This window comes from Stigmatopora argus, chromosome 7 (genome assembly GCF_051989625.1).
Source record: "Stigmatopora argus isolate UIUO_Sarg chromosome 7, RoL_Sarg_1.0, whole genome shotgun sequence".
In the NCBI taxonomy this organism is placed as follows: domain Eukaryota; kingdom Metazoa; phylum Chordata; class Actinopteri; order Syngnathiformes; family Syngnathidae; genus Stigmatopora; species Stigmatopora argus.
The window spans coordinates 7,743,841-7,756,287 of NC_135393.1; the positions used below are offsets into that span (position 1 = coordinate 7,743,841).

General features: G+C 38.1%; 1 protein-coding gene across 1 annotated transcript; it reads left to right on the top strand.

The window, feature by feature from the left end:
- Nucleotides 1-101: 101 nt before the first annotated feature.
- Nucleotides 102-10,137, top strand: mogs (mannosyl-oligosaccharide glucosidase). Its single transcript, XM_077606008.1, has 5 exons — nt 102-265; nt 2,436-2,805; nt 4,843-5,069; nt 5,161-5,354; nt 8,191-10,137. The coding sequence occupies exons 2-5, from the start codon at nt 2,451-2,453 to the stop codon at nt 9,956-9,958; spliced, it is 2,544 nt and encodes an 847-aa protein (XP_077462134.1). The 5' UTR covers nt 102-265; nt 2,436-2,450; the 3' UTR covers nt 9,959-10,137.
- The last annotated feature ends 2,310 nt before the right edge of the window (nt 10,138-12,447 follow it).

Sequence of the window (12,447 nt, forward strand, 5' to 3'; positions counted from 1 at the left end):
ACCCATTTTAGTTCCCCCTCCCCTATAAAGTTCTGCAAGGGCCATTGTGAAAAGTAAAAATGCGATGATCGATTTACTAAAAAGGCTTGTAGATCCAATTTTCAGGCATTCATTTATGTATTTGAAATGAGTATATTACGTACTGACATGATTGCGTCATATTAACGCGCTTGTTTCAAACGTCATCGAAAAGGGACGAAAACGCGGAAGTCTCACGTCAGTCACCACACAGATCATGAAAAGCCGAGGTTTGGACTATTGACAGGTGGGTAACGGATCCCAATGAACATTATTTTATTTTACCTTTTATTTTGTGCCTGAGCAATCGACAACTCATTTCAGTCCTTACCAAATGCTTTTCGTTATGTTATCTTCAAAGCTGGACTAGCAAAAGGGGCATGTGTGCAACGTTGCATTAACTGACGTGTGGAGAGCCCAAAGGGGTTTTCATGTGCAATTTATTTTTTTTATGCAATAGCGAGACACGATCAAGTGTTGGGATTAAATACCACGAAAATAAAGTTAAAAAATAGTCAAGATTGAGCAAAAATGAAGCATTACTTCTTTATCTTTTTTTTAAATACAGGACAAAAAATTGTCTGCCTGCAATTTTTCTCAGTCAGTCATTATAAAAGATTCAATGAATAGCCAACTTAAGAATTTTTGCATGAGATGTAGTCAAAATAAAATACCTCTTTTAAGAAATACTCTTATTAGTGTAAAAAAAGGATTCTAGTGTTACAAATTGTGTCGTGGCTGTGCTTATGTGATTTACAAGGGGCAGTGGGGGATTAGAAACAAGAATTGATCGAATTTGTTGTCTTACTATATTTTTCTCACCTCACAATGAAACATAAATGAATTTGAAGAATAGCAGTTCAATGTTGCTCTTGACAAAAAAAAAACAGCGATGAGACAACAAACCGTTACCCTTTGTGTGTCAATACTGAGACAGGAACAACAGCACCTTCAAATGTGGTCTAGAGTGTTACATCACAACAAAAGAAAGTGTCCTATAATTTCGTTTCAACCACAACCTGTAATAAGCAATGTAATAGAAGCAATAAACAATGTCACATATGTAAAGAGAATGTTTAAATTGCTGAAATTGATATTTTTTTCAGTTTGAAAGTTCTTTGGGAAAATGTTCAAATCAGGTGAACTTTCAGGATTTAGGCTGACTATTTCTTGCAACTAGTTATTAGTAGTTACCCTTGTAAACCAAACTCCTATTGACCCATTAAAAATATTAATATTTGTGTCTTTGATGAGATAACTCAGCTTGGTTGACATCAGCTTTAAATATTCTGTTTATTGAAAAATATGTCAAAATGCTCTAAAATGATTGGCAACCTGGATATAAATGTATTAATTACCCCGAAATGTAAAATCTGCAATATATTTTTAGATGAGTGTGTAGTCGGTGTATCAAAGTTTTTGCACCGGTGAATCGTAATATAACATAAACAAATTTAAATGAACTTGGATTACGATGCAGACACACTCAAAAATAAATGTAATCTAACCTTACACTAAACTTAATTCTAATTTTGTTTTACATTTTTATACCTCCTCCTGGCCGGGTTGGCTGTTTGCCCCGCCTCCACCCTCACGTTCACTATCGAAGGGCTGTTTGCTGTTGTATTCCCTTCAAAATATTCCGGAAATGATGCACACAAATGTCCTCACAATAGGATAATGCACGACCACTTGCCAACGAGAAGTAGTCTTGAATTAGCGATCGCTCCACCAACGGGAGCTAACAGGCTAAGGGGGGAAAAACACTGAAAAAATGCAATGCTCCGCTCAGTGCTTGCAGAGACATTACAAAGAGGGAGTTGCGACCAGAGATATTACACGAGGAGTTGCGGGGGAGAGAGCCAGTGCCCCTGATGTTCTTATGAGCAGCCAACGAGAAGTAATATATATTACTCGTATCAGCGATTGCTCCTGCATTCGCGCTGAGTGACGGGAAAAAAAACACTGCAAAAAATGCAACGCTCCGCCCAGTGCTCGTAGATATCTATTATACACGAAGAGATGCAGCAAAAAAGACAGTGCGCTACAATGATAAACAGCCTCTCATGTCCTGGCCACCTGGCTTTCTCATATCTCGAAATTGTTCTCGTATCTAGAGATAATTATTCGCTCGAAATTTTACTCGTATCTCGAAATGCTTGTATGTTGAGGTACCACTGTAGTCCCAAATGTGTGGTTCCTTGTGATGGATGCTTATTGAGGAATTTTTCATTTACAATCCACGACTGCAATTTTGATTAGAAAATTGTATTTTGACTGGTGCTGGAACATATACTACAATGAATTATTGGAAAAGTAAGCAAATAAACAAACACACAAACAAAAAAGGCTCACAGCAGGATGTCCCTTTATTCAGATCCGAGGCCTTGAGTTCTCCAAATTCTTCTCGTGTGCAGGTTGAGAAGTGCAGGATGGCCAGACAGCGAAAGAGGGTGGCGACCGGAGATCCCACTCCCCCTTTTCTAAAGAAAGATGAGAAGCCTCCTTTGTTACATCGCAAGGAGAAAAAAAAGAAGAAAATGGACATTGGCAAAATATTTATCAACATCTCCATTGGTCTCTGCGTGGTCAGCCTCATCTGGTTCTTCTATGCCCTTTACATGCGCTCCAGTCTGGCTAAGCGGGTGGTGACGTTGCATCCGTCGCCTCGTGTCCTGGATGCCAATTCCACCAATGCCATGGTATCGCCAGACAGGTTCTGGGGTTCCTACAGACCTCAGGTCTACTTTGGCATGAAAACAAGAAGTCCAAGGTCAATTGTGACAGGTAGGCATTTACTGCTTTGTGCTTTATAAAATCGCCAAGAATAAAGTTGTTCCGCTCGTATATTTTTGGACCCGTGTTTGTGTCCGGCTCGCCTGATTTTGAGGATCTGCCGATAACGAACCAGTACATTTGTGTTTCTTTGGACAATAACCGTGTCCATCTTTTTTTTCAGAACAACTTTGTGAAGTTGCTCCTTCATGTGTGAAAAGGTTGTTTAATTCAGATTGAATATAATTTAAAAAAACTGTATGCACAGTATTGTATGGGAAAATGGGTGAACATTTAGTAATTCAAAATCTCTTTAGCATACCACTAGAGGGAGCCTGCGTACAACGCTTTGAGAACCACAGGGTTAAAGATTACTGATGGGAATCAACTTTGTGCACTCACTCTGTTAGTGGAATTTAATCCCAGTGCAACACAAAATATATTTCTGTTCGAATCTCAATTCGCTTTGCCTGTGTAGTGTGGTGAATAGCCTGTTGTTCAAAGTCGCATGTACCACGTTTTGCCCCTTATGTTTCAGCTTACTTTTTTTTTTATACATAGGTCCTCATTTTATGACAGCTTTCAGTTTCTACAGACTCACCTGAACGCTACTGTTCTCTTCAGGAGCATACTATCCAAGACCAAGACTTGCCAAGACCAACACAAAACCAAGACTTTTCATATTTGAGACTGAGCCAAGTCTAAGACTGACATAAGCAGAGACCAAGACTGTGAATTAAAAAAGAAAAGAAAAAAAAAGAGTTTGGAAAATTATAGAGGATTCTGTCTTTTATTTGTTATACATTTGACAGCTAAAGCATTTTTAAAACAAACCATGAAAAATTCTGATCACTTGATGTTTTTGAAACTAGATTCTTGGTGGGAAAAATCTTTGTATTTAAAGCTCATGTTAAGATGAAATCAATTTCATCTAAGAAACATGAACAACTGCAGAGTTTTCTGACCTGAATGTGAGCAGTGGGTATCATTAAAATGCATGCTGAATAGCAATAGAGACAGAGATTGAGACTAGTAAAAAAAAAAACTTCAAAATATCCATCTTTGAGAGTTATACACAACAGTACTGTACTCAACATGCTTTGTCACCAACCTTAATAACGTAGTGTAAAAACCATTCATGCAATATATGTTTTTGTGGTACACACCCAAAGCGCATAAATAAAACCGGTTAATAAAAAAAATGTTTTGCCACATTGTAACTTGCATTTTTGTGCAGACTAGTTCATTGTGTTCCTTCTTCCTAACCTTAGACCACTGTGTCAAAGTGGCAGTCTGGGGGCCAAATCTGGCCCGCCGCATTATTTTGTGTGGCCCGGGAAAGTAAATCATGAGTGCCGACTTTCTGTTTTAGGATCAAATTAAAATGAAGAGTATAGATGTATATTAAATTTCCTGATTTCCCCCCCTTTTAAATCAATAATTCTAATTGTTTAATCAATTTTTTTCAGTGTTTTTAGTTCAAAAATCATTTGGTAAAATCTAAAAAATATATATATTAAAAAAGCTAAAATAAACATTGTCTTAGATCTATAAAAACTGAATATTCAGGGCTTTTAATCCAGTGCTTTTAATCAATTTATTTAAAAAAATTCTAAATATATCTAAAATGGTCCAGCCCACGTGAAATCAAGTTGACGTTAAAGCGGCCCGCGAACCAACCCGAGTGTGACACCCCTGCCTTAGACCCTTCGTTTGACTGCACGACTACAAACCAAGGATTCTTTGTACTCTGCAGATTCTGTATATTTCCCAATATAAAAAAAGATTAGCTGACAACAGTGTTGTCTTTATTCCAAAATTTCGACTTTGATACTATACCTGCTTAGTAAGCATGTAAAACATCACAAAAAGAATCTAAATAATTACTGAAACTTCACCTTCTCATATTTAAATCTAAAATATTGGAATATTTTAGAAGAAAAAAACTACTATTGAGCATTGGAGATCTTGCATACTTGCCTATTAAGCTATAAAAAACAAAAAAAACTTATTGAAGATATTGATTCATGCTCCTTTTTGCACCATCAGGTATGATGTGGATGAATCAGTTTTCCGAAGTGATGGATGTGAACCTTAGGCATACCTGCGAGCAGGGAGATCACTTGCAAGGTTACGGTTGGTTGATGCACGACGGGATGAACTTTGGCGTCCAGGAAATCAGAGAAAAGAATTTCACACTGACCACTGAGTTTGTCAAGAGGGTGGGAGGTGATCACGGCGGAGACTGGACCTGGAGGGTCACCGCCAAGCAACACGTGAATAGAAACATTATATGAACTACAGTGTTTCCATAGCAACTGCTGAGAACATTAACTGAACGTTGTCTTTTTGTTTTCTACCCATCAGAGCTCTGCCCCCAAGCCGGCAGTCATCTCCCTGATGTTTTACGCTGCGGCGGATACCCAAGGCTCACTGGAGGCTCACGTGGAGGAAAAAGAGCGCCTTGCTTCCATTACAGGCGTTTCCGAAGAGCTTGGCAGTTTCAAGATGACGTTCCAAAAACCAGCTGCCGGGGATTTAAAAAGTCCCAAGTATGCCAGGTAAGCATAAATTCACAATACCGGATCAATCTTAGTTGCCAAGCACAACTTGAACCACAAATAAAATACTAAATAACTACTACTTTTTCGCCAACGGGTGCACTACCAACTGCTGATTAAGCGGCCTGTCATTGATCACCACTGATAGTGAAAGACGAACGAAAATAGCTTTCAAAATTACTTTGGCCAAACAGTAACATTGACATATTAACATTTAAAACACTGAAAATATCAACAACCATCCTAAATATAGGATATATATAGATATAGATATACATACACATACATACATACATATGTATATATGTATGTATGTATGTGTATGTATGTGTATATATATATATACATATATATATAAATATATTTATGTATATATATATGTATGTATATATATATTTATGTATATATATGTATATTTATATATATGTATATTTATGTATATGTATGTATATATATATGTGTGTATATAAATATATTTATGTATATGTATATATATGTATGTATATATGTATATATATTTATGTATATATGTATATTTATATATATATATATTTATGTATATGTATGTATATATGTGTGTGTATATATATACACGTATATATGTATGTATGTGTATATATATATACGTATATATGTATATATATATGTATGTATATATATGTATATATATATATATATATATATATATATATATATATATATATATATATATATATATGAAATGGTTTGTCAACATATGTGGAAAAGAGTTTGTTAAACCACTTGTATCAAATAATTTTTGCCAAGGTTACTCAGCTGTAGGCCTTTTCAAATGACTATTTTTTTGTGTTGGTTCTTTAACCACAAGAAGAAAAATGTGCACATTATGTTGTTGTTGCTGTTTTTTTTTAAATTCATCCAGTAACTGAAACTGTTTCCACTTTTTAAAAAAGTAGCTTGTTGGGTCCACCGTAGTATATTTATGTGCAACCCTAAAATTAATTGGTGGCTATTGACGGTGATACACATACATCTGAACTGGGTTGTTCATTCGCTGTCAGCCTTCGCAGTCAAAATGAATTGGAGGTCTACTAGTGACAAACTCATTGAATTTCACCATCAAAAGATCCAGATGTGCCTCACCAGACATAAATGGCCGACCCTCGTTTACAGTATGTACAAGGTACAAGCACATCATTTTGAACCGTTAAAAAGGATTTATTCTCTAATGTCATCAAGTAACGTTTCAAAGATCCATCCACTTGATGGCAGTAAACGGCAGGTATTACACAAAGCAAAAAGCAAAAACTATTCATTGTTTCTTGAAAGTGACAGAGGCGCTTTAGAATAATCTAAAGGTGGGTTACAGTAGATACCAGCGGAGTTCATTTTTTCCAGTTAAATAGAGACATTTGTTGCAGAATGTAAACATTGACAACATTATTACATGGTAATTAAATTATAACAATTGTGTTTGCCATTTAATTAACCCGGAATGACACATTTGAGCCCTACAGTGTACATAACATATTATATACATCATGACTCAATCGGCCTGTCTGTACAAGCTCTTTCTGAATCGCATATTTCCTAAATAATTTTTCAATGTATGGGCAAAATTTGTTTTCCTATTGGATCTCGTGGTAGTCGACAAGTTTTTGGTGTAATGTGTGAAAAAAGCAAAAATACAGTTATACAACAAGTATTGCTTACTTGTTGGTTAATGAAAGAAAGTGTGTTTTGTCTTTCCTCCAGACAGACGTAATATTTTTCTCATATTTTGCTTTTCAATGCTGGTTATACACTATTGTCAGGAAGTTTCAGCCAAACTTCTGTAATAAGTGTAATACTGCAATAGCCAATCACCTAAGGCTCGTTGTAAATATAGGTTAACAAAAATTTGATCTGGATTAACAATCAATTGATCTGGCTTCGCAATCAAAATTGATTAAAGCGCAAAATATCAAATGAAATGTTAATTTTGTAGATTTGCTGCAATGTTAAAAAGAATGGATTGGATGCATTTTTTGTTTGTTTTTATTATCATCATATTTCTGAAGTGTATTGGAACAGTTCAATATAGTCAGAATGGTAAAATCAGTCTTGAGACATTTCTTGGCCCTCTCCACTTTTCAGCTTGTGTGTGTCTTGTTCAGTGGTGGTCGTTTTTCAGCCTTTCTTACCTTGGCCACTTTTCTGAGTACTGCACACCTTGTGGTTTTGGGCACTTCAATGATGTTGCAGCTTTGAAATGTTGGATTTTTCGATGATCACACATCAGAAGCTTGGCAATTCTAAGAGTGCTGCATCGCTCTGCAAGATAGCTCACTATTTTTGACTTCATAGCCTGCCCAGTTGCTCTTCTGACCCATTTTGCCAAAGGAAATGATGTTGCCTCATAAGTATGCAGACCTGAAATAGGGTGTCCATGTCATTAGACCATACCCCCTCTCATTGATAGGAACATCACCTGATATGCTTAATTGGTAGTGGGCTTTTGAGCCTGCAGAGATTTGAGTAAAACAAAATGCATAAAGATAAAAATACTAATTTTCCTAATTATTCTGACCTCCCTCTATCTAAATGTCCCACAATTTCATTTTACCTGTGTATAATGAAAATTGAGGCATTCTATTCTATTCTGTATACTTGGAGGCAAAATGTTGAATCAGACTGCATAGTATATATCTATATGTTGTCACTGATTTGACAGAATCATCAAGCAAACTGAGATATGATATTCATTGTTTCAGTTAATAAGTATGTTTTGTGACATTCTGATTCTGTTGCGTCCCATAAAAAATGTTGTACACTGAGAAAACACATGGACCTAATCAATAGTTTCCTGCCTTTTCAGTTACAACTACCTTCATACCCGCACTACTGGTTTAGAGAAGCTCACTGACATTGTGAAGCACAGTTTGAACCAAAGGTTTCTCTTCAGTCCGCCGTCCGGCGAAAGGAGGGTTTACATAGCCGTGGATTCCAACAAGCCACCTTTTCAGCACAAACAACAAAATACACCCTTAGACCCCAGAAAAGAGGGTGACTTTGTGGTACACCAGGTCACCGTTCAGATGCCTTTTCAAATGGAAGTGCTCTTCGAGTCAGCAAGCTTTCGCAACCGCCACAACCATCTGGTAGGCCCGATCATGACTCAGGAGCTGGAGAGGAGGAAGTCGGAGTTTGATGCCAAGTTTGAGAAGACATTTGGTCTCGAGAGTAAAGGTTACAGTCAGGCTTACATTAAGTTTGGCAAGGCGTCACTCAGCAACATGTTGGGTGGAATGGGATACTTTTTTGGCCAGTCGGTGGTTCAGTCCAGCTACAACGACCAACCGCTGCTGTACCCCGAAGGGGCATTATATACTGCCGTCCCATCACGCTCATTCTTTCCCCGAGGTTTTCTTTGGGACGAGGGCTTTCACCAGCTGTTGCTAAGTAAGTGGGACCCCCAGGTGACGAGAGAAGCTGTCTCACACTGGGTAGACTTGATGAACATAGAGGGCTGGATCCCCCGTGAGCAGATCCTCGGCGATGAGGCTCGCAGCAAGGTCCCTTCTGAGTTTGTAATTCAGCGGAACGAGAACGCCAACCCACCTACTCTCTTTTTAGCCCTTCAGGAACTAATTGAGCAGTTCTCATTAAATCCAGACAGTACAGAGTTGCAGCCTACTTTACCGTTCCTGCGACGATTGTATCCCAGACTCAAGACCTGGTTTGAGTGGTACAACACCACTCAGTTGGGGCCTTGGCCTAATTCGTACCGTTGGCGTGGCCGTGATAAGGACACCAATCTGTTCCTCAACCCCAAGACGTTAACCTCCGGCCTGGATGACTATCCACGGGCCTCGCACCCATCGGCACAAGAGCGCCACGTTGACCTGCGCTGTTGGATGGCCCTGTCCTCGGGAATTATGGCTAAGATTGCTAAACTTCTAGGCGAACCTCACCAGGACTACGAATCCACCCACCAAGTGCTAACAGACAATAACCTGCTGAACGAGCTTCATTGGTCTGACCAACTTCGTGCGTTCGGTGACTATGGCAACCACACTCAAGATGTAAGCTTGCAGCAGGAAAAGATGTACATCCACCACGGACATCAACGCCAACAGATCACACGACTGGTTCGCTCTGTCCGCAAGGCTCCAAAACTGCAGTATGTCAACGCTCTGGGTTACGTCAGCTTGTTCCCATTCTTACTGCAAGTTCTCCAGCCAGACTCTCCCAAAATGGAACACATTCTCAGAGATATGAAAGATCCCAGGAAACTGTGGACAACTTACGGCTTGCGCTCTCTCTCCAAGGCCGATCCATTGTACATGAAGCGAAACACGGAACACGATGCTCCCTACTGGAGAGGAGCGGTGTGGATCAACATCAACTACCTGGCAGTGAGAGCCCTTCACCACTATAGCAACATACCGGGGACGTATCAGAAGCAGGCCGCCTCTCTGTACGAGGAACTCCGGACTAACATTATCATTAATGTGTACAGACAGTACGCTGAAACGGGTTACATCTGGGAACAGTACAACGATGCCACTGGCAGGGGTCAAGGAAGCCACCCCTTCACTGGTTGGTCAGCCTTGACATTACTAATGATGGCTGAGCAGTACTGATACATACAATGTAATAAACATGAAAATTATGGATCCACAAACATGACATACGGGGGGAGGGAAGGTAATTGGCATTCATTCAGTTCTTTATGGGCTGGTTTTTGACTTTGATCTAAAAGACTGGAAGTGACTATCTCAGTGTTGTTTCAAAATAAATGATTTGAATGATTTTAAGGATATATCTTTGTTATATTTTATGTGGCTTCCAGATATAACATTGTTTCCGCGCATATGCATGTGTGCGTACCCCCATACACACACATTTATGTATATGTTACATAGAGATGTATGTTAAAAATATTTCAGTGTCATTTGAAGGCGGATTAAAGGGCAAGTCTTAAAATAATAAGTTGTATGAAATTTTGAAAGAAAGATAGAGGCGCAAGGAGGGCAGTAGAAGGATTAATTGTATACTATTTATTCGCATTCAGTTGGTTTAAATCTCAGGCCTTCCCCGAGTTTTTTTAAATAAAATGTGTCTTTAACTTCTTGCTAGGTGTATGCTTGTATTTTTCTGTATTGTAACTTAGATCAGCACACTGACTGGAGACACAGCCAATTGAGCATCTGTTTTGTCACATTATATTTAACATTCTATTTTTGAACCGCATTCACAAGAGCATCTCTTTTGACCTGTTTTTGTATTGGTTTGACTAGATATTTTGCATTAATTCCGTGGCACGTGGTTGTCAGGCTCACCCCACTGACATCAAAAGTCACCACGATTGAGTTCTCCACAATCTTAGTGACATCGCCATGATTTCTTGGGCATCTAGTGTCAACGTTCTTTTTAATACTTTGACACGCCATATAAAAGGCAGGTAGTCATGCTGGCCATGTGCGTGTGTGTCATTCTGACCTTCTGCAAGACTTGAATGGACTGGTTGTGGCAATAAAATTGGAGGCCCGGAGCGGAATAGCATCAAGACTGAAAAGTGCACAGATTCGTAATACAAATACAATGTGCAGTAGATGAGTTTGAAGGGACCAACCAAAATGTCGCCCTAAAATAATGAATGCAAAATTGACTTTTTAGCATTTAATCATAGTATGTAGTCATTCCCTTGTTAGAAACACATCCGGAATGGTTTTCTGAATCTTTCATGTATGTTTTGGAAACACACAACCCTGTGGATGTGTTGACCCAAGTGCTTGCAGTCCATAATTCGCCAATAATTTGACAGCGAGAGAAAAATTCTAACTTTTAAGCATTAAAGAGGGGTTTTATTCCTTTCTGGCCATTAGGACTTAAGTACTGTTTCGTTACGTTCCAAAAAAGAAAAATAAGTTTCCGTGCATTCCACGTTGACTTTGTGGTACAACCCTGTAGTCAGCTTTTTAAGTGAGCAGATTTTAACATCAAATTAACCACATTAAAATCTTTTTTTCCCCTCTTCATTTATGCTACTGTTGTTAGCTAGAGTGGATTTGGGAACTACATTTTTTATTGCTTTATTACTATTACAGAGCTGCCAAATACTAGGAATAATTCGTAGTTTACTAAGCCAGTCTTTACCAAACTATTAAATATGTATTTTGTGTCAAAACTAGTATAAAAAATTATATTTATTCTAATTAACAGCAATGGACTCTGGAATATTTTTCATCCAAAAATTCCCGTAAATTCAAGGGTAAAAAAAGACTCGTGTACAGCAGTGGTGGCTTTTTGGCTTTAACGTCAATCATGTTCACCATTGTTAATTGGTCCGATTCCTTCTCTTTCCACCCTCACCAGTCTTAAATTGCAGATTCCCAATTTCAGAGCATCTCCTGTCATTTGTGTTTTTTTTTTATTTTTATTTTTTTTTAATTTGTATTGTTATTATAACCAAACCAATCAAACAATGTGTAGTGTCCCTGGAACACTGGTGTTTTAATTTAACCAACTCGACCGGAAAAAGTTTGTGTGGTTTAACATAGACTTGGATCTTTATGATGATTATCTTTTTTTTTCCCAAGCCAATTCAGTTGTTCAGGTTGTGACACAGCCCTTTTACTTTGTCAATGTCCAATGATTGCCATCGGAATCAGATACGACGGCTATCATTTGACCTTTCAGTTATAAAGGCAAAAGAGGGAAATAAAGCATTTGAATGCAGTTGAGGCATATCCTGTGCCTTTCGCAGCACCTCAAAGAGGAAATGGATTCCACATCCCTTTTATGTGGCTACAAAATGCATGTATTTCTTTGAGAGTGTAGACAAAGTGTGTGACTAAGGCACTCGGTGTGCCATCCATCCCCCTCACCCTGGACCCTTTTTTCCACTGCGATGATGGGATAATAGGCAAACAGCATCAGAGCTAACTAATGTGACTGAATAATAAATAAATGAGTCAGAAAGTAGTCATTTGCATATAATTTCATTATTAGTGTTAAGACTAATTGATTGCTCGCTAGTTTCACTAAAATGGCGAGATAGGCGGATGTCAAAATGTGTGTATATATGTATGTATATAAGTAAGCATAGATATATATATATATATATATA

Excerpts from the sequence above, each read along its gene's own strand:
- mogs (XM_077606008.1), top strand. The coding sequence starts at position 2,451 with ATGGCCAGACAGCGAAAGAGGGTGGCGACCGGAGATCCCACTCCCCCT. Across the intron at positions 5,070-5,160 it reads GGGTCACCGCCAAGCAACAC|AGCTCTGCCCCCAAGCCGGC; the intron begins GTGAATAGAAAC and ends TCTACCCATCAG. Across the intron at positions 5,355-8,190 it reads AAAAGTCCCAAGTATGCCAG|TTACAACTACCTTCATACCC; the intron begins GTAAGCATAAAT and ends CTGCCTTTTCAG.